The 26,786-nt window shown below is 41.8% G+C and overlaps 1 protein-coding gene across 6 annotated transcripts in view; it reads left to right on the forward strand.

The window, feature by feature from the left end:
• The window catches only part of glra1 (glycine receptor, alpha 1), a 105,117-nt gene that overhangs the window by 20,114 nt on the left and 58,217 nt on the right, over positions 1-26,786 (forward strand). For 4 of the 6 annotated variants that reach the window (XR_008828449.1, XM_056382935.1, XM_056382936.1 and 1 more), the window contains exon 2: positions 4,489-4,613. Coding sequence is in view for 5 of the 6 variants with exons in the window: in XM_056382935.1 (XP_056238910.1) it covers positions 4,489-4,613 (125 nt within the window). In the remaining variant the exon portion in view is untranslated. Of the gene's footprint in view, positions 1-4,488; positions 4,614-4,877; positions 4,890-14,133; positions 14,173-26,786 lie in introns of all 6 variants that reach the window. The other 2 variants (XM_056382938.1, XM_056382939.1) reach the window with 1 other exon arrangement.

A 26,786-nucleotide genomic window follows, 5' to 3' on the forward strand; every position in this document is an offset into this window, starting at 1 on the left:
ATTTACTACTCTCCTCTTCCTCCTCCTCCCCCTCCCTCCCTCCTTTCGCCTTCCTCTCCTCCTCTTCCTCTTCTAACCCTAACCCCTCTCACACACACACACACACACACACACACACACACACACACCAACCTCCTTCACCCCCCTCCCAGTGCCTCCTTGGTGCTCTGCATGATTTGTGTGTTTTTCACTGATGAGGGCGAGTTGGTTAGAAGGTCGGTGTGTGTGTGTGTGTGTGTGTGTATTTGTATATCATGTGCATATGACCACACAATATTGTGTGTGTGTTTGTGTTTGTTTGCATATGCAAGAATGCATATGTTACTCTGTCTGCACTGTTTGTATATGGAAGGAGCAGAGTTTGTACATATGCAATTTTGTATACGTGTGTGTGTGTGTGTGTGTGTGTGTGTGTGTGTGTTGTGTGTGTGTGTGTGTTTATTTACTTCAGTGCTGTGCTTGTGTACATGAATACATCATGAGACAAGAACTAACAAGGGATTTGTCCCTTTCTGTTTTGTTTTCCGAGCACGGCTCCTCCATAATTCCCGTTTTCACCCGGTGGACTGTGATTCTGATCAGCAGTTTCCTGATAAAGCAACAGTGCCGACTACATTACGTGTTTATGAATTGCTAATGGCGCTATTTATCATGCCGCGCATCACAATTTACCATATTGAATGTCACAGTTAGCGGTTTTACATTTAGAAGGTTAAAATTTAAGCGCAATCGACTGTATCATCTGTCATTTGATTTTTCTGTAAGATTAATGCAGCGGTGGCGCTCTCCTCCCCCGCACTCATCAGGAGTTTCGGCTAATGGCTGAATAATGGTTAGTCTCACTTTTACCACCTCTAGCTCGACTCGGTGTTGCTCTCACAGGCATGTTGGGAAAATGTTTTAGCCATTAACTGAGGGTCAACAAAGGTCAGATGCTGGTTTTGGCCTCTGCACGGACCTTCTGAACTTAAAAAAAAAACAGTCTAAAATCTCAACCAAACAGAAAAGAAACTTCAGACCCAGTTCATTTAGTCACAATCTGCAGCCTGGACTCGACTTTCTCAGGAAGTAGTTTTATCTGCGTTCAATCATTGATACGAGTCGTGATGGCGGAGAACGACTGCTGCTTCACTGGACGTCTGAGTGCTGCAAAGTGAAAATGTTCCAGCACCAGAATGAATTATTCCTCATAAACACGCTCTATAACTTCTTTGGTTCAGCCAGAAGCAAAATAAAACAGGAATGTCAGGAGACTTTTGCTCAATTTTTCATCTCCTGGTTTTTACCCCTCGGATTTGTTTTTTCTTTAGATTTGCAAAAAAAACTCAAACTTTTTCTCTGCCAGGATCAATTCTCTGGCTACACGTTCCAACACTGGGGCTATGATATTTAAATTGATATTTAAATTGAGTAAAATATTCAAGCTGATGTTTCTTTGATTGCTGCACTACCCCATGAAAATGTATTAACGCACAAGACACAGAGAATATTTCATAATTCTCCAGCCTGATATTTTTGAGAAAGATGGAAAATTTGATATTTTTACTTTAAATTTTAAAGATTTTAATAGAAGTGGAAAAAATTAAATTTGCAGCATTTGGGTAAAAATTGCAAATGGCACCAAAATTCTTAAATAAAATGGTTCTGTTCTTTTTAAATCAGAATAATTTTGTAAAATAATGTTCGGGTGTTTCTCAAGAGGAAACATATAAATATAAAGTTTTCAAACTGTTTCATTTTTATAGTAGATAACAAGGCAAAGTAACTACATTTCCCAGCAGCTGTTAATTCATAATTTCATTGCTGATCGCTATAATTAACTCGCTGAGTAAAACCGTAAAAAGGCTTCAGAGGTCCTCCTGTGTCTTTCTGGTTAACGAAGCTCATTGTGAAGCTGTGGTCAAATGAAATGGGTCAGTACAGCAGCTTATTTATAGCCCAGCTCACACCGCCGTCCACACTCTTCCTCCGGGGCGCAGCAGGAAATGATGCAATCAAATACAAACTGCACTACAAGTGGCTGCTAATGCGGTTGTACTGTAAGGCCACGGGTCAGTTCAGTACTCGCTCCGAATGAAGTCACTGTCAGTTCAGCTTCCAGTCTCACTCCAGCGGCGAAACATTTCATATCACATCCCAACAACTTGTCTGTTTCAGTTGGTTACACAGCGTGTAACACAGGGACAAGCAACGTCAATAACCCATAATCAGCCGTTCCACCTGAATAACAATGATTGATACAGTGAAAGTGTATTGATTCCTAAAAATTGATTAAAAGCTTTTGTGCCTAGTGTCAAGTTCACTTAAAAGATTCAATGTAATGCCAAAAAACTAAACTAAAAGTTAATTTTTTTTTTTAAATAAAATGGAAAATTCAAAGTGAGGAAGTGAAACTAAGATTCATCTTGTACTTCTATCTTTATGAGGACCACGTAGGTTTTAGACCTTGAGAGGACATTTTGGAAAGATGAGGCATTCTTGTAATTCAGGATGTTTTTTGTTTTTGTTTATTTTTTTTTAAAGGTTCAGAAAATCTTCGGAAAGTCTGGAAATTTTGAAGTAAAGAAATTCAAGCTTTTGTTCTTTTTGGGAAAGTGACTTTAGAAATTCGTAACATTTAGAAATGAGGAATTTTAAGATTGGCTATTTTTTTGGGGAAATGAATGGAAAGTGAAAGCATCCTTAAAAAATTTGTGGCTCCTCCTCAGTGTTTCAGGGAAAAGACTCTGGGTTTAGGGAATGATTATTGTGATTCAGGCTCCTCAGAATAAGTGAGCAGTGTAGTGATTTACATTTCTTGGTACACGGATAGCAGGTAACTACCACCATCAGTCTTCAGTTCATTAAATTCTAGGAACACAACTCGAATGAACCCTGTTGTGCATCGAGCTAACATTGACTTTTACTGTAAACAACAAGTCAAACATATCTTACAGCTGTGTGTATATAGGTTGCCATGCCGATTGTCGTGGCATCGAGGGAATCAATTAGTGAACGTTAATTTATCTTTTATTAATTTGTATGTATGTAGTGTAGGTTTCCTTCAGGTTCAGCTGTCTGCGTACTGTGGTTCGATCCATCAGCTGTGTTCGTGTGTGTGTGTGTGTGTAGTGTTATTGACTGTTAGTGCAGGAGTCATTGTATGTCTGTGGGCTAAAGGTCCGTACTGGGGATTTGACATTATGCAGAGAGCATCTAATGAGCATGATGGGCTTAATAAGGTAAAGAAGTCAACTGTGCAAATACCACGGCCTTATTGTAAAATCAATGTGGCACTCAGCAGGACACGGTGCTCGTTAAGTGAATTAGAGCATTACTTTGAATAACCACTTTAAAGAAAGAAGTGTGTGGAATAACCACTAATGCATTAAACTGCAGTAAACTGTAAAAGTTCACTTTTAATTATTCACTTTTTAATCAAATTAGATAAAACTAAATGAAATTGCCAGTAAATGAGGATAAATTAATCTTACTTGAAGGCCTGGTGTGGACAGGTCCTGTCTTGTGCCAAGTGCATGCTGGGATAACCTCCAGGAAAAAAGTGATTTTATAATGACACACAATTAGTCTTTAATATATAGATGATATATATATAGTTTTAAATCCAGTCATTCAGAATTGTAAATCTAATTTTATGTTTGACAGTAAGCTTTAGTCACAAAAAGGGAGAAAATAATGTCAGGAAATATTTTGACTTAAGGCAGAAATGTTGATTTCAACAAGAAGTGGATACTTTGTGGTGCAGACATAAAATTTAAGTTATTTTAAGTGTATTGTTAGTCCTCAAATTTTTCTCCTCCCTGGGTCACTTCCATTTCATACTTAGCCCTGAGGCTTCCACAGGTTTTGAAGAAACAGGCGGCAAATGCAAACAAGCTGCAGCAAAAAAAAAACAGCCGTGCATGGCTCCTGCTTTTATTTTCTCACTTTGTCTAGCTTGGCTTCGTCCTCATATGAAAAAAATTGTGTTTGTGATGTGGCACCCCCATCAGTATAGGACAAAGACACATCAACACTACATGTTTGTTTTGTTATTTAAATGCAATTAGTCTGCATTTGAAGTGGGAGGTTGGGGCGGGTTATTAGAGAGTAAGTGGTTTGATTTGATTGGACGGCTACAGATGAAAACAGGGATGTTGAAAGCACCTGATAACTGGTTTCACGCTTGATGTAAACAGTCTCTTCTCTGTTTTATATGATCAGTCTATCGTCAGGCGACTCTGACCTTTGACCCTTACCTCCTCTTTCTCTTGGGTGCTTGTAACACTCTCAGGTTACTGTTGCGGATGATAAATCGCCTTGGATGTGAAACTCAACAACTCCTACAAAGAATGTTGATGTATTATGACTGCAAACTAATCTTAAATTCATCTCTCTGCCTGTCAAAACTTCTCTTTTCTCATTACAGTCCAATCGCAGCTGTGCATACATCACCTCTCCCTGTCGTGCCTTCCTCTAACCAATTTTAACGTTTTCTTTTCTTTCCAGCTTGGCAGCATCGAAAGAAGCTGCTGCGAGAAAAGCCGCCTCTCCGATGCCGCCCTCCGAGTTCCTGGACAAACTCATGGGCAAAGTTTCGGGTTACGACGCCAGGATCCGACCGAATTTTAAAGGTAGGAGTTGCCACCAAGACTCAGTCGGATAAGACAGGAATGTAGCCAAACATTATCCTGAAAAGAACCTGGTAATGTGTTGTCTGCATTTCATTACCATCTCTAAATGCCTTTTTTGAAGGGTTTAGCCAAGATAATCACCAATAAAGGTTTGTATTTATTTGTTTTACCAAAAAGAAAAAAAAATGCTGTATGCTTAACCTTATCAAATGATGATTGTGGTTGTTCTCAATCTGTCAATCTCTTTTATTTGCCCTTTTGCAGTGTGGAACAAAGGTAATTCTGCCCTGTGCTCAACATGCTAAAGACAGATTTAGCGTATTTCAGGTGTTAGACCTCGAAATCCCATTTTCTTTTTCCTTACATAACCCCCCGTCCCTGCACCTCAAGCCCCAGATTGTAAATAAAAATATTATAGGATCTTTAGTTATCATGGTGCTAGTTGGCTACATTCCTTGGTATCCACACAGTATCCTGAGTGCTTGTTTTGGTGGTCAAGGTAATGTGCCTCTCTCCCACGAGCGTGCTGCTAAATATGGCTCATGATGATGATGATGTTGGTGATGATAATATAATATTTAGTGACCTCTCCCTGAATGGAAGCCCTCATAAAGACACATGTCAGAGGTTTCTATATCAATCTTTACAGTCTGGACATTAATAAGTTTGACATTGGAGAACTGGGGCAACCCTCCATATTCATTAAAGTGTATGAATAATACAGCAAGCAAAAAAAAGAAAATCATACAGCATCTTACCAAAAATAACTTTAAAGAAAATTGGACCAGGCAGAAATATCAGCGCGGAGTCACATGAACAAAACTGGAATTGGCCCGAGTTTCACCCTGTGTTTTTCAACATGAAGTGATGTAACTGACCAACAGGGTGAAGCGTTACGTTTGAGCCTTGTTGCATGTTAAATAATTAAGGCTTCCAGAATGGATGTGAATAATTTCTATTGACTTCATCAGGTCATTTGTGTATTCTGAGTGTACAAAATATTGGTTCCCTTGTGATATAATGGTAAATGATGATTTTACATTTGCATTAGATATTACAGAACAGACCTGCATTTCCTTTTTTATATATGATAAAAGAGGGTTGCAGGCGTTGTATACTGTCCAGGCCCTGTGGCATCTACCTCCCCGCCTCGTCATCTGGAGAGTAAAGCTTATTCTCTCTATTCTAGAAAAAGAAAAGTTGCTCTGGATATGAACATTAGTTCAATCAGTAGGAAGAGGTACATGTATGTATTTTTACCAAAATCAGAGCAGTGGTATCTGTGAGAACATTTGACTATAGACAAGATTCATGCTGGTTGGACATGAGCATCGATCCAAAACATGCTTGTTGCAACCTTCCTCAAAAAGCACATCAGAGATAATTACAGTTTCAAATTTTAAAATTATGACATTTAATTTGGCTAATTAGATTTTTTTGTTGTAATACTTTTTAAACACTGCTGGTCTGATTTTGTTAAAAAAAACAAAACAAATAGCCATGAGTGAGGGTCAGAAGTCACAGAGGCCTGACAGTCGTCCTGTGAACCTCCACCATTGGAACTGATAAAAACCTGGGGAGACAATGTATCTTGTTTCTGATTGGCTCAATCCCATGTGTTGGGTGAGATGCTGTCTGCACACCTGTCCGCATCTCTCCTTCATCTCTAAAGCAGATTTAACAGGTGAAATTAAAAGGCGTCTTAATATTTTGTACACTGAACACACAGGTAAACAGACTGCTAGAATGTGCAGCAGTGAAGCACAGCTTATGTTTATGAATGCTGCCATGGAGCTTTTTTTTTTTTTTTTGCTTAGGCCATAATGGTATAACCCATTATATGGTGATCTTTGTAAGTGGGATATCTCAGCTCATGCGAGATAGAACTGGGAGGGGTGGAGGGGTTTTACCGTGACTAAGTGTGTATTATTAAACCTGCCATGGCTGCAAAACGGCTGAAACCGCTCGTCCTCCCTGACCTGCCAAGAATTTGTCTGGGTGTTTTGTGAGGCATCGTCGTGAGTCAATTTTTGAGACCATTTCTATTTTTTAAATTTGATTTCTCCTCAGCGCTGGTTGGCAACAACCCAGTCTGATTTACTGAGTCTAGTGCTGCATTGACCTTTACAAATCAGGATTTAAACAGGCCGACGTGACAGTTATTTGAATTTATAGCTCTTATGTTTTTTTCCCTTTCTCTAATGTGATGTAATAAAAAATAGTTAAATGCAGAAAGTACTCTCTGGCAGTGTGTTAGACATGCAGAGAATAATAATAATCCTCCAACTGATGTCAGTGAACTTTTAAAGATTCCACTTTAACACAGAAAAATTTACTTTAGTTAAAAAAAATGATAAAGTTCTTAAACATGTATTGTTTACTGTCAATGTTATTTTTCGGCTCAGACTGTGCCGAGGGACAATCTGTGAAGGAGATACATATTCAGGAGGATAAGCACGTCTTTTATGTAATCTGCTAAGCTAATTGTGTCAGGGGCCATTGTTAGCAGACAGGGCGTTATGTGAATTTCCAGACTCTGTCATGGCTGTCAGGTCGACAGAGTGGCATAGCGTGAGCTCGCCGACTTGCTCATTCATGCAGTTTTTCTTTTCTTGTGTGTGTGTTCCCTACCAGCTAATGACGCCACTGCATTAATCACATTCATGAAATAAACAGCTTGACAGCTCTGCTCTTTAATAAAGGAACAAAAAACTGCACTCGCACGGCATGAGAGAGAGTCAGTCACGCACAGGCAAAATGAAGGATTGCTTTGCACTAATGCAACAGTTTGTTTTCACTCTATCAGTGTAATAACAATAGGGCTAATAACAAAAACTTCTGGATTGAGGGAGGGTTATAGCAAGACTTTAGGCTTTAATCTAATGTTGATTTGTGTAGAATTAACCTTAAAAGTAATTCTTTTGTATGCTGTGTAAATGACCCCTGGGTGCCCTGGAACCCTAGTTTGAGAACCAGTTTTATAGAATAACATTGAAGAATTGCCAATGCCAATGATAATACACGTTGGGACAGCTGGAAATGGAATACCATGTTGGACTGTAGTAGAACACTGGAATGTTCTCTCTGGAATGTTGGAATGCAACAGTGTTGCAACAATCGCAGAGGTTCATAAAGACAGGGTTTGTTCGTGACCATTGTTTGATCTTATCTTCTAATTCAGAACAGACTTATCAAAAATAATGGTGGTGCTAACACTAGTTAGCTAGCAATCTAATTAGCTAGCGAGAAAACTGAGTCTCTAATAAGCAAGGTTACAAATCAGTGATTGAGCTAGTGAGCTAACTAGCTTGTAAACTATTTAGCTTATGAGCTAGTAAACTAAACTAGTAAACTAAACTGCTCTCCTGTATTTCAAGTTGTGCTAGCTTCTCAGAGCAACTGTCACCTGCTTTCTAGCAACAAAGCTGTGGTGCTAACAAGCCTGTCAAAGTTAAGAGATGTCATGAACTACACTCTCGCACTAAGCTGGCTAGCTCGATCGCTAGATAACAAACACTCTTGCTAGTAGGTGAGTGCACAAGCTTACCCATTAGCTAGTTAGTTTGTTTATTACATAGTTAATTTACAAGCTCGTAGGCTAGCTAGTAAACTGGTATAGGCGCCACCATTCTCTCTGAATTGACAAGACGTGAAAATGCGTCTGTGGGATTCTGAACAAATTAGGCGACATCAAACTTTGTTTGTGAACCTCCGCCATTTGCTGCCGTCAGTATGGGTAACAACACGCCATGCAAAGCTAGACGGGGAGGGTCACGTGGAATGCCATGTTGGCTGTGTTCTAGAACACTGAATTCTAGAACTCCCTTTGGAATGTTGGAATGTTTGGACCTGTAGACAGTTACAGGCACCGGAATGCGGAATGTTAAAGCTACTAAATGGTAACATCATAACAGTGCAGCTTCTTTTTTTTTTTCTTAATGCAAGATGATTGCTCATCTCTTCCGCCTACATAGTTTACACACACACACGCACCTCATCAAATTAGCACCAGTCCTGCTAATTTTGCTGTGCAGCAACAGTGGATGGAGGGCGCGGAGGGACACAGTGGAGGGAAGAAAAGAGATTTGCCCGAAGCTACGAATGTGCCAGCATGAGAGGAAATTACACTGATCATGACCGTGGGTCCACTGTGTGGGCAAAAAGCTTCCGATTGATTTAGCAGGTTCCTCCATCGGAGAGAGAGCAGAGCAAACACTCCTGACACATTTAGGACAAGCCATTTATAATCCATGAGTTCATCCGTTCTTTCATTCTCTCATCCTGCTTTCTCATTCTTTTATTAGTATTTTATCCCCTCCCCTTTTCTCTCTCCTTATTTGACTCCTTTCTTCCGTCCTTCATTCATTGAATCGATCATGTTTTGATACCTTCTCTCGACTCCTAACCTAAATTCTACAATTTGTTTTCAGTTTGTTTTTCTCTCATTTTTTTGTCCCCATGTATTCCTTCCTCCTCCTTCCTTCCCTCCTAACGTTCTTCCCTTGTTCTTTATTTCTGTCTACTTTGTTCTGTAATCAATCTTTTATCCTCTTCCAGTGGTTGCACCTGCTTTCTTACTTTTTACTTTCCTTCACTGTCCTGCAAATCTTTCTTACATCATTTACCAACTTATTCCTCTTATTTTTTGCTGCACTGTAATCATTCTTTTCCAATTTCTGTGTCCTTTCCTTAAATGTAATTTATGTAGTCATTCATTCTGAATTTTATTATTCCTGCTTTTTGCCTTTTCTTTCAATTTTTGTTTGCCATCCAGTTTTCCTTGTACCCTGCCGTCCATCCTTTATCCCTTCCCACATGGTTTGTGCTGTCCAGCCTACTTCATTAAATGCCCATTTTCCTCTTGCATGAAAGATAAGGTCATTAATACAGCGATCACCCCATGCATCTCCTCTCCTCCCCTCTCCTTTGACCTCCCTCCCTCCTTACCCCCCACCCCCACCCCTTCCCTCTCCTCCCAGGCCTCCTCTGTATTTGAGCCTTGTTTACCAATCCCACTGATTCGTGAAACGAATTGGACTCCTTTGACCAGGTGGGCAGGCGGTGTCCAAGCTCACAGAGCAGGAAGAGAGTGTACAGTTCCTCAGCAGTGAGGACAGGGAGGTGTAGTGGAACGGCAACACCAGGCCTTTCTGATCTAGTAGCTCTGGTAATGAATGGCCACATGGCAGTGTACAGATAAATAAGTGTGTATGAGCGTGAGAGAGATAGCGGCTTAGAGAGAGAACCAGTGAGGGGAAGGTGTGTGTGTGTGTGTGTGTGTGTGTGTGTGTGTGTGCGTGCACACTTGATGAATAGCACAGACTACAGCTGCGACTCCCCTCTCCCTCTCCGCCATAACCTTGTCCTTCCTCATCACTCAAGCTGAGCGGCAGCGAGGACGACGGCTGCGAGCGAGCTTCTGGTTTTAAGCTCAACCAGAGCGGGCTGCTAGCGAGCCGGCTATCTATCGCCACCACTACTTAACCCCCCACCACCACCTCCCCTCCCCACTTCCATCTCCATTTACCCAGGGATCGGGGAAAAGACCCTGAATGTGTCGGCAACCTCAAACTCATCAGGGTTGTGCGGGTCTATGTCAGCAGGTTTTCATCTTCAGCTCTCTCGGGGAGCCACAGTAGTAGCCTTAGCTCAGGTTTGCGTCTTTGGGTACAATCCTTTTATTTCACGCTGCTCCCACGGTTGGTTTGGCAAAGCTCCCTCCCTTCTCTCTTGCTCTTAAATCCCAGTGATGATCAGTGTGTGAAAGAACACAACTGCGTCACTTTGATTCTGAGCCGAATGGCGCCCTCTTTCTCGTCTGAACATGAAGACATGAGTAAATATACAAAGTACGGCAGTATATTTACATGTTTGGCTTCCTCCTTTTCCCTACTCCTCCATTCTTTCCTCTTTCTCTTTCTTCACAGCTGGAGTACTTGTTACTACAGAATACTACACTACTCTATACTACACTCATGCTGTCCTACACCCTCCCTGTTCCTCTCTGCACCTCCTTTTCTCCTTGCCAGGGTTGAACGTGCCGAAGTGGGACTGTAGTTATTAGCTGTCGGAGCTTGACGTTCATTTGGTGTTATCAGCACTTGTTTAATGGCTACTTAATGGGATTAATGGGCATAAGGTAATGAGCGTGGGATGGAGGAATGGCTGTGGGGGGGAGGAAAAAATGGATGAGTGAGGGAGGGGGAGGCAGAGAACGAGGGAGAGGTGAAGGAAAGGAGGGAAGGTAGCATTGCAAATGGCTAACCGACTTGGAGGGATTTGCTTACGACAGTAGATTGGAAAGAACTGCAGATGGCAAAAGTGCAACCCAGGGTCTCACACTGCATACACAGAATATTTTCCACTAGCTTAGCGCCAGAATTTTGATGCTAACACAGTTCCCAGTGGGCTTCAGTATTGCTCAGTTATGTATAACATTTGCAGCTGATATGAATAAGCAGCTTTGAGATACAAGCTGTAATATCTACTCCCACCTCGTCTTATTTGTATTTTTCCGAGAGCTGTTTTCTTCAAGGATGCAAACACAGAAATCTGCTGGAGTGACAGGACATGCTTGCTCAGAGGAAGGTCTGGTGGTTCTTTTAGTATTCTGGGTAATGGCCCTATCCTTTCCAAGCCAGGAAATTTGGATGGGGACTATATTGCACGGAGCGAGGAATTTTAATGTCCTCTCAGAGGTGACTCTCCCGTGAATTATGACAAAAATATTGATCATGCTTCAGCGTCTAGCAGCAGGAGGAGGTGGAACGGCAAGGGCAGCGGAGAGAGGAATATTGAATTGGGTAATGGTAAAAGGCAGCCAAATGTACGAGGGCACTCAAGATGGACTGAAAGAGAGACTGATATGAGGGGTGGGGGAGAGGAGCGGATGAGTGAAAAGAAACCAAGAATGTTTGCACTGATTTTGACTGAGCCTCAAGTAGCAGTTGAAATCTCTACATTAGCGAGAGCTGAAAGAGAAATCATCAAGCTGCTAATTAGAGCGCTGTCAAATGAGCCGTGTTGTCAAAATGAATGAACTCCATATCTCGTCAGACACACAGTTTGCTATAAATACCTCACATCGTCATTGTTTCTTCTTGATCTAAAGATAGCAGAAAGAAAACGTGGAATCTCTGAAGCTTGAGGCGATGAAAAGCTAATGTCGGGTGTGTAAGAACAGTCGATGGCTGCATTACTCCGTCTTCCTCCCGCTGCAGCCCGCTGGTCCGTGGCTAATAAGTTTATAAGGAAGGGATTACTGCTTCATAAAAGGCCATTCGGTTCTCCCGAGGAAACCCATCACACCTCTAATTACCAGCTTGAGAAAAAAAGGTTGAAGCCCACCGTATCAGTATAAAAGGCCTGATGGGGAGTTTGTTTACCGGTGTGACACAATCACGAAGGCGGCGAGCTGCTGTTTTCACGAGTGTAGCCGTCAGCTGACGCACGCCGCCTGGGAGTACACCGAAGAGAGAAAAAGACAGTCATGGAAAATCCCTGCACTCATTTAAACAAAAAAATACCTTTTGTTTTCCAACACAAAGGCAAGGTTTTTTTTTTTTTTATTGTTTGTACACCTCCCCTACAAAGCCAGGAGAATTGATTCTGCACAGTGCTAGTAATTAGCTCGTGTTATGAGATCCCCGCTGCCAGCAAAGCAAAGCCCAAAAACAAAAGCTGCTGTGGTTTTAATGCCAGGATCAGGTGCTCAGATGTTCGACAGGCTGCCTGGCCGTGGGGCTAAGCCCGGGCTTAGCCCTGACACAGAGAGATTGCCGTGCGCAGAGGAGGGAGGAAAAAATTGCCTTTCATGGATTCAGGCAGATTATAGAGTTTAAGTCACCTGTCTACAACAGTTCATGGTCACGACGAATACGTTCCATCTATCTTAGGAACCATTTCCCTTTTTTTATTTTTTTTGGGGGCTGACAATGACAGATTACAATATCGTTCCCAGACTTCTACTCGGCGTAGTCGTCATCCCTCACAATGGCAGTTGTCAAGTACAGCAAAGCAGGCTGGGCCCGGTTTGCTCAGTTCAATGCGGTTCGGAGGCAGAAATAGGACATCAATCAACAAACCTGAGCCATGAAAGGAAACAGAAACTTCTCTGTGTGTAGTTGAAAGAGAATGAAGCTGCTCACTTTGATGAAAATCAGAGACATGTGACTTACATTTTCTATCAGATGTGTAGATGTGATCATTATTTGCTCCAAACTCGTTAAACGTTTGAGGCTGTACGCCGAGTGACCTTTTACATGAGGAAATTTCATTCCACACGTGGGTATATATGTATGTATGTATGTAAAACTTTCTTCTTTGCTTCTCGTACTTGAACTTTCTAGATGAATCCGATAAGCCACTGATCTTCAGTGACTTATCATACACAGGCCTTTGTAGAACAGACAGTAACTTTCCCCCAGTGAAGAGGGGGAAAGGCCTTGTGACTGTGAAACAATGAATCGTTCGGCCTTAAACTCCCAGTTCCTTGACATTAACAGGTCGGCATTTCCCCCGTTATAAATCAGTCTCTCCGCAGACTAAAAGTTCCCTTTCAGTGGTATGACTGAAATTATGTGGCCCATTTGGAAGAGGTTGAAGATTTACATTTTCGGGGGTGGAAGTAGAATCCTTTGTCATTCCGATGGGCTCCATTTCAGCCAAATGACTTCAAATTAATGATGCCCATTTGAAGCAAAAAAAAAAAAAAAAAGAAAAGTAGGGTTTCATTTCAGATTTGGATTTATCATTTATGCATTCCCGGGGGGGGGGGGGGGGGGGGGGGTACAGCTCCATCTCTGTAGCTAAGAGTCAAATTGTCCATACTAGTCCGGTTCATTTGATGTGGGAGCCAGTCAAGTCATTCTGGAATATGCAACTCACCACCAACCTGTTGCCCAAAAGAAAAGAAATAAAAAAAATAATAAAAAAAGAAAAAGTGTAATTTCCTCGAAGGCCAAATGAGGCTAAAATCTAAACGAAGCCAGTTTGACATGTAGTCTTTGCATTCTCCCCGCCCTCCTCCTCTTCCTCCTCTTTCTCTCTGGCCTCTTGCATCTCCTGTAGTGCATTTTGCTAGTCTTAACTTCAGCTCCTGTTGACAGAACTGCATTGCAACCCTCTTCCTCCTCCTCCTTCCTCCTCCTCCTTCTTCTCCTCCTCCTCCTCCTCCTCTTCATCTCAGTGCATTGCCTCTCCTCTCCTGCCCGCTGCAGTATGGCAGTAGATTGTTCCTCCACAGACTCATGCATCCCTCCTCCCTGCTATTGCCTTCACAGTATGTTGCCCCCCCCTTCCTCCTCCTCCTACCTTGCCCTTCCTAAGTCTCCCCCACTGCCATACACTCTCCCCCGCTGAGCGTTGGCAGCAGTGCGACACCTTAGATAATCGAGCCTTGCTGTCTTGTTCGCTCCTTGATAGAAAAAGCGGTTGTTTTCCTTAACGAGGACAAACAACGTATAGTTGGTAACGTGTTGTTAGAGTATGCTGTGTTTAATTCTGATCTTTTTTTTATTAGACCCCAAAGGCTCCAAAAATGAAGCTACTCACAAGAAAGGTACTTTCTTTTTCTTTTTCCCTTTTTCTTTTTTCTTTTCTTCTTCTTCCTTTCTTCCCTGACCATGGTTTTGTGTTTGTCATGACATTATTTGTCATGCCAATAATGAGGCATTTTCCAACTGTTGAGAAATCTGGGAACATTAGGGAAATGCCTGTTTGGTTTTAATATATAAGAATATGGAGATTGTTAATGTGTTGTTTTACTATCTAAAGAACTTCTGGTGCAATTAAGCAAATAAGTATTTGTGAGTATTTCAATAATATTTTCAAGCTTTCCTTAATTCATTGTGTTGAAAGATTTCTTTTCTCCCTTAATGCCACACACAATTGGTTCATTATGCTGCTCAGTATGACAACAGTTAATTCTTCCACAACAGCAGATATTAAGCCTTTTATCCCAACCTCAGGTGTCTGACAGAGGGAGATCTTTTCTGAGGAAGTAATGGTTTTTCGTTTCCTTTTGTGAAGGCAAACGCGGACACACACACACACACACACACACACACACACACACACACACACACACACACACACACACACACACACACACACACACACAGCAGTTTTTAATTTGGCCTGTGTGTATCCTCACCCCACCTCCAACTCATTCTCAGAAAAAATACTTTAATCTTAAGCTTCACAACCGGCACTTTACACTTCATCATGGCTGATGTGTAAGTCTGTTGCACTGTGGAGGTACATACATGACACTGGGCAGTAGTGGCAGTACCACAGGACCACCCTCTACTGGGTACACGTACACCAGCCTCTCAACCACATGTCATTTTAGTAGATATGGTGCTGCAGTAGATACAGATCATTTCTACTGAATGTCTAGTGTGTAGTTAAAAGTCTCCAGTGTTGTTAACAGCGCTGTATCCTCCCCCACCCCCCCTCCCTCCCTCCTCACCTACACTATCCTGTGGCTCCTGTACCTGACAGCTGGGAGCTAACATTACCACACACACACACACACACACACACACACACACACACACACACACACACACACACACACACACACCGTTCCCCACCCCCACCGCAGCACAACCTTTACCATGTTAAAATGTTCTACCCAGAATTCCTTTTGGGTCCTCACAGTGTTCTGCAGAGAGAAACACAAGAGGCCGAAAGCCCCGCAGAATTTTGACACAGAAAATCTTTACAAACTCAAATAACCTTCAGTTCAGCAAACAACAGTTATATTCATACATCCTGATTCTGCTCATGCTATAGAACAGCACTGTGTAGTGCAGTCATGCAGTGGTAGTGCTTCAGTATAGGACAGCATGTACAGTAAAGTATAATGTACACAGTATTGTGTAGTGTAGTTTGGTACAGTATGGAAAGAGTAGCACTGAAGTATCGTAGAGCACAGTACAGAAGTACTGTACAGTATTTACTATATGTATACTGTATGTATGCAGTACAGAACAGTAAAGTGTGGATCAGTAGTAGTGTACTACAGTACAGTAGGTTATTATATTACAGTATAGTAGAGTATGGTATAGTTTAGTATAGTATAGTAAGGTATAGTATATTATAGTACAGTATAGAGTGATATAGTATAGTTTAGTAAAGTACAGTATAGTGTTTATTATAGTACAGTAAAGTAAGGTATAGTATATTATAGTAAAGTACAGTATGGTATGGTACAGTATAGTACAGTATAGTACAACATAGTATAGCAGAATACAGTACCGTGCAGTATAATGCAATAGGCTACAGTATAGTACAATGGAATTATGGTCAAATAAAGTGAAATAAAATATAATCTACTAATGAAAGGTATGAAGGGTAATGAATAAAAGTAGAGTACAGAAGAATATGTTGCTTTATAAACTCTATTTGTTCACTGTTGATCCGTGTTGAAGAATCTCTCTCAGCCCATTTGGCTCGTTAGCTTACCATGCTAACGCTCGTAGCACAGCAGGCCTTTTACACAGTGGATCCTGTCAGTCGTAACTAATGTGTATGCGGCCTTAATTTGCATGCACAAAGTGGAGGCCACACACTGTACACACAAATATATACGCACAGATACACACAACGGTCCATCCTGCAATTAGTGCTGCAGGAGTTTCCAGACAATTACAGCTGGTGATGGAGCAAACAGCAGAGGTGATGCACTGGGCAATCTTTTTGGGCAACATTGCCAGACACAGTCAACAGGAAAAACATATCCTCATATTTCCTGGAGACAGAATATTCCTCAGTCATCATGGCACCAGTGCTGAGGAGATGTCGGAGGTTTCCGGCGCTGAGAAAAGTGGAGTCAGACCGTCTCAAGATGATTAAAAACAAAAAAAAACTCAACTTCAGCAGCCTCTTTATCCACAGTGCTGCAGATATGATCCCTTTGTGTCTGATTACACTGGGTGACTAATGCTATTGAGAGAGACTCTGTCGGTTTGCAGACCGGAGACCTCAATTACCTCCTGAGCTCAGCTCCGGTGGCCACTACAGTCGGCTTCGCAGGAGACGCCGTTTTGTTTTCGGCAGCAGCTTGTCCGCCTCCAGGCTGCTGCTGAGATGTGTAACTTACCCAGCGGCTCAGGAGGGGAGGGGAAAAAAAAAAAAACTGCAGAGCTAATAAGAAATAATTTCTCATTTTAATTTTCAAATAGCAAGTGTAGAATTACAGCTTAAGAAGTTCAGAGACGTGTTTGAAAGGACAAGAATGTTAAACTCCATCTCATAATACTAAATCTGTGGTAATGACTTGAGGCACTATCAGGAAGAGGCAATATTTATAGTGGTTTGGTTTGGTTGGCTGGTTAATAATAATAAATGAATGAGCTGTTTAATTAACTGATGAATCATATTTTAATATTGAACATTGGGTTCAAATATAGATGTTTATCATTCCACATAGATAATTCATACAATCTCACTTCCTGGTCCAATAAAAGAGTAAACACATCTTAGACTTCCAACGTCAGAAATGAACCTTGTGCATCAATAATTTCACGTATTTTATATTTTAATTCTCCGCTCTTCATACTTAAAGCGTTCCATATAATTAGCTCAGTAATCGTCTCATTGTTGGGGACATGAGAATTTCAAACAGAAGCCAGAAAGGTTAAAAAAATAAATAAATTCAGCTTTAAATGAAAAAATTGGCAGTGTGTTTAACATGAAGCTGTTTACATTGGCTTCTGTTGTTTTGCACAATTTCCCTCTGTCTTAAAAAAAACACTCAGATTTGGAGCGTGACACAGGTTAGCTGTTAAGATGAGGAAATCTGCTAGCTAACAATCTCTGATGCTAATTTAACAAGCAGCTAAAAGACAGATGCTAATTTTAGCATGGTAGTTCAGTTAATTTCAGCCCTTTTAAATATAATATTAAATAAAACATAATATTGGCTGAAAGGGTGGGAGAGCTGAAGCTGTGGCTTATAACACCTCTTTACATAACGATCATTAAACATATAGTCAGAGAAAATAGGAACAAGGAGAAGCAAAAACAGCAGGAAACTTTTCACCACTAAGATTTAACACCATAAAAACTGAACCTGAAGCAGGATTAGGAGTTCCAGTATCGAGCACTGACGAAACGATGAGCTCCTTCCTGCATCAAATCTAGTGTTAAATCACCTCAAAACACTTTATTGTCCTCCAACAGTTTATCAAACAGGATTTGGCAGCTGGAGATTAAAGCTCATTGATTTGTTCTGAACACGGTTCCCACTTTGCACAGCAGGCAATAAGAGAGCAGCTTTATTTCCTTTCACTGCTTCGACTTGATCTGCCTTCAGCATCCTCTGCGGGAGCCTCAAATCTTTAACGTGCAAAGATGTTTACTGACTCACACACTCGCTGCTCATCATCAGAGAAGGCCAGTTTTTTAATCTGCAGAGCTGGTCGCCTTTGGACGACTTTGGTGGAAATGTCTTAGAAATTAGGAGAGAAAAGGGGGAGGACAGCGGGGGAGACATGAAGGAGGGGAAGAGAGGAGAGATGTAATGTGGAAGAGGGGATGAATCTGAGGAAAGGACAATTTACTGAAGAAAAAGGGGAATGAAGAAAATAAGAGAAATTAAGTAAAATGAAATTGCATGAAGGGAAAGGAAGAAAAACGACAACACATAAAATAAGAGGAAACAAACTAAATTAAAGGACGGTAAAGGGGATGAGAGGACATCAAAGGAACAACGAGGAAAATAAAATGAAGACATGAGACAAGAATATTAAAGAAGGGAAAGGTTAGGACGAGGAAAGGAAACGAGTCAGAGTGGAGGAAAGGGCGAGGAGGGAAATGTAAAAGTAAAGAGGAAAATAAGAACAGTAAAAGAAAAAGACAAGACAGAGAGGAAGGGAAGCAAAGAGAACGACAGCAGAGGAACGAGATGAAGAAATTCACTGTAGAGACCTGAAGCAAAGCGCCAGAGAAAGAAAGCCATGGTCGAGGAGGAGACGTGGGAGGAAGGGGGAGAAGAGACAGGAATGAGGGCGCACAGAAAAAAAGTGGGGGAGGGGGGAGTTGGATGACGAGGACGAGGACGAGGAGAGGGTGAGAGGAGATTTCTCTTCCAGCGTGTTCAGCAGAATCCAGTCAGCAGGTCAGGGGCCCCGGAGCCTCCGACACGGCCGCCGTCGGCAGCGGCCGTTCTTCCTGATTTAGAGGCTCTGCTCTGCTCCTTCTGTTGTTGGACGTTCAGCACATATTACACACAACTCACCTCCTCGCGCTGGCGCTTTATGCAGATTAATGTTAGGCCAGGGGATATTTGTCTGCTAACAGATTCTGGGCTCTCCTTCCCCCTCGGTGCCATGCGAGAGGCCCGAGGATTCAATCTGTCTCTGTAGATTTATGCTCACCCGAGTGCCCGGCTTCATGCAGGACGGCTATGTAATATGATTGCATAGCGCTTCAGAGAGGTGACACTTTAATGTCACGACTGCAGGTTGGAGCATATTCGGTTATTTTACTTTTTTATTGAGAGCAAAAAAATAAAAAATAGCTGCTATGTAGATTTATGCTTATCCAAGTGGCCTGTCTGGTGGAGAACACCTTTATAATGTGATTGCACTGTGCTGCAGAAAGCTAACACTGCAGAATGATTACTGTAGGCTGGAGCACATTGTGTGGTTTAGTGAATGTAAAGCAGAATATCCCCCTCCATAGATTAATGCCCATCCAAGTGGCCTATTTGAAATAGTATAATATGGCGGCACGGCGCTTCAGAGAGGAAACACTCGGGTGTGATCGGAGGGATTTCCTCCGCTGTAGGAACTCCAACAATTCCTCACACGTCCAAGACAAAATGAGGCATTTGTTGATTCTCTCCAGAAACGCCTGATTGTCTCATCGCTCACCTCTGTAGTTGCAGTCAGTCAGGTTCAATCGTCTGAAGCTACTTTAAAAGATGCTGCAGTGCTGAAAAGAACCCGGTGATGAGCGTTTACAGGAGACATACTGCAAACCTCCTTTAGGTTTCAGTTCTATACATCATATGCCCGAACCTGCACCTCAACCTCACACACAAAATTAACTTTGACAGTGATTCTGGCACCGTCACGTCTTAACTTCTGCCTGCTGTCAATAGATAGAGAGAGAGCAAGAGATGACTTGATTAATCCACAGAGGGAAATTAAAATGTCATAGCAGCTGAGTTAAAATACAGTAAAAGACAAAAGATAAACAGGATTCACGTATACAATAAAAAGGAGAGGTAGAGAAATATAAATAAAGTATCATATGCACCAAAGAGCAAGTGTGTTTTGGTTGAGTGAGTAAAACACAAGGTGAAAAATGTATTATTATTTTATTACACATTAAAAGAGGAAACTTCTCCTTTAATACTGTAGATGTTACAGCTCTTATGGTAAAAATACATATACACCAGACACACCATAAACAAACCAAAAAAAAATACTCTCAAGCTTCTTATTAAAATATTAAAATATCAAAATCAAACAGGAGAAAAATAGATTTCAGTGATGGATGAATGAAGGGAGGGATTTGTTCAAAGCCAGTGTCCGACTCTGTGAAGATCCACGAAACAAACTTTCCTCTGAAAGAGCCGAACAGTCTCAGATTAAATGTGCTGGATTGTAGAAATGTTCATTTGAGCATGTGGTTATAATGTGATAATGCAAAGACATTTAATTTGTCACATATCAGGTTGTTTTAATAAACAAAAAAATGCAAACGAGGAAGAAAGTATTGATCTTTGCATTGAGTTAAAAATGAAAATCCGTCCATTTACTCTGCGATTCTGTCGACACAGTTCTCAGCTGTGACTGTGAAGGTTTCTGAACCATTTTACAGTTTCTAAAGTTTCTTTTAAATTATTTAAATTCTGAAACACTGAACGAACTCTTGAATTATCTGAAAAGGACGAATGGACCTGTGTTATCAGCGAGGTCGCAAGAAGGAGTGCATGTGTCATCCCTCATGTGTTTGAGGGATAAGGTGAGGGGGCGGAGTGTGTGTGTGTGTGTGTGTGTGTTCACTAATCTCACATGACTATCTACCTTCCTCTCAAGATGATTAAAAGCATCGGGCTAACAGCGGAGCATCACGACACACCCTTAAATCACACACTGATTTATTGAGCAGATTACCAACACACACACACACACACACACACACAAGGCAAACTGTCTGTCTAAACAAACAGTCAGTCAAACAAACATGCAAACAACAGGCAGGAAGGATGAAGCAAACACATACGCTTACGGTCACATGACTTTTTTTCTTCTTTTTTTTTTGAATCACCAATACAGTCACACACACACACACACACACACACACACACACACACACACCGACTTTGCTGCATCACTACCTCTCAGTAATCCAGTGGAATAAAGCTCCCGTCACCTCGTGTCTGTCGCCGTGTCGCCGCCGTAGACCTGCTATTGATTTCTGCTCCTCTGCAGTCGGGCAGCTGCCATCCTGTCATGTCCGCCCGTCACTCAAAACCTGGCCTGGAAGACCCTGGAAGATTCCTGGAAGACCCTGGAAGGTCCTGGAGCGCTGCTTTGTGATTCACTGAATACTTAATTTAGCATCTGCTTCTTATTAAAGAAGAAAACAACAGATTTCAGGGGGATAAAAAACTGAAAACATCAACAGTCCATTTGAAATCGTGCCGTGGAGAGCGACTGGATGTCCTTTGTTTGCTTCTTTGGGCCACGTTGAAAAAAAAAAAAAAGGCAGCGTCATGATGAATGAAGAGGCTGATTGAACCCGATTCAGCTTTCACCTGAACCGCAGCACAACATCTGGCAAAGTGCTGCGTTGGCCAAACACACGTGCAAACACACTTTCCTTGTAGTTACTCAGTAACGTAGAGATCGTATTTCTCCCCTCACGGTCGTCGATTTATAACATCAAAGTTTCCAGACTCGTCTAATTATACAAGAACCTGCTTTTGCAGATGTTGGCCTGATAAACCCACGAATATATTACTGCTTTATTGACTCAAGCAACTCGACCCCTCCCACACAGGCCCCGTCTCAAACCAACAATCCCAGTGTAATGAACACTTCTTCTGCTGTTCTTCTGTAGTATTCAGTGAAACCCACTTGTCGCCACATGTTTACTTCACACACCGTCTGTTGTGACTGACAGATAACACTGATCACCTCCACGTCACAGGGATTCAGGCAGTGTCAGGCGTTTTTCAGAGATAAGGCTGCAGCAGCGTGACCAAAAGCAGGCGGTGCAGATGTGACCTCCACTCCTCTCGAGGAAACCTGCGAATACAAAATCTCATCTCTTCTGTTTTGGGATTTTTTATTTTATTTTATTTTTTTGTGATGGCAACCTGGTACATTTTTCAACCAGTATCTTCTGGATGGTGACATATCACTGCTGATCTCAAAGTGTTATATATAGATATAGATGGATAGATAGAGTTGTTTGTCAGAGGACTCTGGTTCATGATTAATGCCTAAATGTGTGTGTGTGTGTGTGTGTGTGTGTGTGTGTGTGTGTGTTAGGTTAATATGTATAAACAGGGAAAATGGGAGAGAGGAAGTGCACACATGCAAGCACATGCTGACAGGCAAACACAGAAAGACACACAAATACTCTCACTGCAAACACACCGTCACTCACACACACACACACGTCACACACACACACACACACACTGTCACACGGGGAGACAGAAAATGCTCCGAGGCACGAATGCCAATTTTGAGTAAATATGCACAGACAAACATACACACACACACACACACACACACACAACACACACACACACATACACAAAGCCTCAGGTGATTTCTGACCAGGCTGCCATGCATCCATCCATCTCTCCATCCTCTCCTCTGTGCCTCCCTCCCACTTTGAATACATTTCATCTCATAATGAAAGTTGAGCACCCTGTGGCTGAAAGGGGAGAATATGAATGAGATGAAGATGAGACAGTAAAGGGAGGGGAAAAGCAAAAAGAAACAGATTTGTGGAAAGAGTGAAGGAGAGATGGAGGAGGAGGTGGAGTAAAACATATCATAATGGTATTTCTTCTCCCTCATTGGGGAGGAAAATTAAGTTTTTCCCTAAAGTTCACTCCATGGAAGAGGCGATGATAGATGGCTGAATATGTCGGCAGGAGAAACCACCATTCCTCATCTCACCACTCCAATTAAAATGTGACAGGAAGTGGTCCCCCCCGCCACTGATCAACCGCGCTGTTTACTTCCTCGTTTAAACCCAAAAGGGTTCACTGTTCTAAAGGAGAAGCCAGGTATACGCGTTTGTATGTGGGAGAATAATGAGAGCTGTCGGTGTAAATGAAGAGCGATGGCGCTCGGAGGAAGGGCTGCGGCATCTGCATGGGAATAAAGACAGAAATAAACAAGAAACCGATGCACACAGGAGCTTTTTTTATTATTTTTTTTTTCAGGTGTTGGTGTCACTTTAGAGAAAGTAGACATAAGGAGGAGAGAGAAAAAAAAACAAGTCTGGTTTCAATAGCGTTTCATCGTGGAGTCGGGAGATGGACGCCGCTTTAATGTTTCGCAGCCTTTCAGCGTTTTCCTTTCTTTCCCGCCGGCGCTTCGCAGCCTTGATGTTTATCTCCTCCTCCGTTGTCGTGTCTGGATGAAGTGGAGGAAAAGGTTTGAGTAAACAGCAACAGGAGAAAGAAGAGTGAAAGTTTTTCTCCCTCTTTTATTTATTTATTTTGCCTGCAGTCGTTCTTTAGGTATGTCCAGGAAGTCGGGAAAATCCTTGAAAATTTGTCGATTTGAAGGAAAAATTGCTGTAATTTCTGTCAATGTGCAGCAGCCAATTTAATCGGTCTGCTGTTTGGACTCAAGAACTTTATCCTACACTTCCCATAATGCAACTCAGGAGCATCTTTTCATAGGAGTTTCTCTGCCCGCCAATTGTCCCCAATTTGTGGTGTAGGCTTTCTGTTATAGATTTTAAGTCTCCGAGCCCGAGCCGAGATAATGCGGATGACATCACCATGATAAGTCACGTGATGAAGTCATACGTCATCAAAGGTTATTGTCTCAGATTTGTAAAAGCAAGAGAGTCTGAACCAAACCACGATCCAACCCGTTTAATGATGCTGGAGTCACCACAAGTGACTGTACCATGGTTTTTGGTTTCAAACAAATACGTTGTCTGCGAATATTTCACTGATACGTTCAGTATCAGAATATTTAAGACTTGCCAGATAAACGTAAATAAACAACATTTCCTCGTTATGTTAACAAAAAACAAACTGGTTGCAGTTATGTTTCCAACCAAACCAGTCGTATATAAAACGTAATGTCTAAGAGATCAGATACGGCTCTAATGTTGGGCTGTCTGCATACTTTTGGCCATGGACTGAAAGGCTCCATTACAGAACCACTGGCACTTAAAATTATGATATCTAATGTTCCAGTTAATGCAGTAACAAAGTAAAGTTCCGTATATCGTCTCCAGGTATCGTCGTGCATTTGTGACCGAAGGGGTTTTAATCCCTTTTTCTTTCCAAGTATAAAATCAATCTTATGACTTTTAGCAAAGTTTTCTTTTTTCCTTTTGTAAAGCTGAGCCGAGTAACTTCCAGGAATATAATGCTCTCGGCATTTGATAAAATGTTCATTATTTCACTGTTTCAGTATCGAGTCGTGAGATTTATGACGCTTTTAAAGTTCCCAGGGAAACTTCTTTTCATTTTTTTTTTTCTCTTGCTGGCATTTCAGCTCTGATGTTTATTCATGGAGAATAAGAGCAGAATGATCGCCTCGTCAGCTGTCGTGTCTGCCCATAAAGGAGAAAAAACAAACCCTCTACTCCAGACTCTCTCTCCTGCTTGTAAAATGACCAATGTCCCTGAACCTACCATAGGCACGTATTGAGGAATATACAGTATATTAGTTCAATAAAAAAGTAAAACTGCTTTCCGCTGGCCGTATAGCTTACAGATGACGCCCTATAAATATTTAATGTCTCATAGCCATCGTGGTATTTTTTGCTGACGGCAGCTCAATTGCAAACCAGGCCGATCCTGTGTAATTCAGAGTATTATTCATTTAATTTGTAGCCTGCCACTTTTTCTCCTTCCCCTGCCTCCCTTCGCATCAGTTTAGTCTCTATGCCGTTTGTTGCTGTAAACAAATCTGGCTTCCCTGCTCGCAGCGCCGAGGTGTCACTTAGGGGAGCTCGAATTGCGCATCGGGAGAGGAGAGAGTTAAATAAAGCATCGGATCGGAGAGCGGGCCCAAGACAGTCCTCCAGATACCCATGTTTTACAACCCTCCTAAGGCCTGATAATGGGGCGTACCCGACTATACCGCCTATACTCTTCCCTTATTGTAAGAGCATGAGGTGCGCTTGATTTATGGTGCTTCATTAGTTCCACTTGGTAGTCCAGGTACGTCTCAATGGGGAGGTTGTAGTAATGAGGATGTCGGCAGGCTAGGCTGATGGGATGACCAGTTAATTGGTCCCTGTGAATGCCGAGCTGATGATGAGGGGTTTTGGGGGTAAGTTCGGTAACGATGAGTCCCCGCAGGACAATGTGTCTGCAGCAATAGCTGGATAAATACATACTGTACATTTGGGTTTAGGGTTGTCCAAAGTCAACGAAACGGTGTAGTGTTGTTAGCAAACAGCATGTCAGCACGGCAACAAAGAAGTACAGATTTGTTTAGTGAAGTTTTGGCAGATTGATTTGGGTTTACTATCAGTGTTTGCTCTACTGTCTCCTTCTAACCGAGATTTTATTTGTTTAATTTCAGTTTTTCATCTGATCAGCATAGCCCCTGTAGATCAGAGGATTGTAACCACATTTAACACTAAACCTTGTGGTTATAGCAGCTACTTACAGGCCGCAGTGTGTACTGACCACCACTGGTTGATGATGCTGAGGAAGGGATGCGGACTTAACTATAAAGACATTGAAACTGATATCAAATCTAATTGAGACCTTTTTGAATCAGGAATCATTGGTAATACCCAGTCCTAGTAAAAAAGTGGGAACTCATTGTTCTTCACCCTCCCATGCAAAATTATCATTAAGTTGAACTTTCATATCAATTTCTGCTCGCAACGGTGTCGCTGATTGTGTTGTGAGAACAGGCTCTGAGCAAATGTCTGTTGTGGGAGTTTGATGGCAGTCGTACTCCATATGAATCACACCACCCTCTGACTTGGACTCAGAACTCACTTGTTTAGGTGGACCTGGGTATCGTTTCTTGGTCTGCAGATAGATGACAAAGACAAAATGTGACGACATTTCCAAACTTCATAAAAAAGAGATGCACATTTGGTCAAGCAACAGCAGACATCCTTGTCCTTTTTCAAAAGGTAAAAGTGTTCTGCTGAGTTCAGCACTGCTGTTTCTTTATGAATGAATCCAGAATACACTTGTCTGAAAGGATCTGGATTCAACTTCCCCCTTCCACCAACAACATCTGGCAGTTTGACTTCCTGAGCTCATCAAAACTTAAATCTGCTCCTCAGACATGCGCAGCTCAGCCACATTCATCCTCACCATGAAGTGACCTGTGAGTGCTTTCAGCGTGTCATGTGGAGGACCAGCCATTGTTTCCTGAGTCACTTTTGACAGATGGGGATCAAGCTGCCACCAGAGGAGGCTTTTGATTGCAGCTGCAGTGAGTCCTGCATTGATGCTCCCAGTCTCACTGGAGGCTGGTTAAGAGGGAAGACATTTGCAACCAATATCTTCTTTGCCATCTTGAGGCTTGTGTCAGGCTGCAAGAACTCCATCAATAACCAAACAGAAATGATGGATCTTTTCAGCTTTTGTTGTTGTGCACTCAAGTGACATGTTAAATAAAATACATTGTGTGTCGGCAGAAGTGAGGGCAAGACAGAGGGTAGAGTATAGGAGGGTCTTACATGACTAAATAAGTTGTTGCCTCAGTTTTGTTACACTTTTTTAAAGATGCTTCAGACTACAACAGTTTTTACCAGGACCGAAAACAGAATTTTATTTGAAATAGACTTTAAACACAAATAAAATTAACAAGTTGTTGCTTTAAAGGTTTATTTGACACTTCTCCTGTGTCTTATTTGAAGTGTTGATCCATAAGAAGATAAATTTGTGGTTTAAAGAACCAAAAACCATCTCAGTGTAATTTTTACATCTCCTCTCTCAGGTTTCTCTCTGGAGCTCTAGTAACAACA

The sequence above is a fragment of the Seriola aureovittata genome, chromosome 8, assembly GCF_021018895.1.
Source record: "Seriola aureovittata isolate HTS-2021-v1 ecotype China chromosome 8, ASM2101889v1, whole genome shotgun sequence".
Lineage (NCBI taxonomy): Eukaryota > Metazoa > Chordata > Actinopteri > Carangiformes > Carangidae > Seriola > Seriola aureovittata.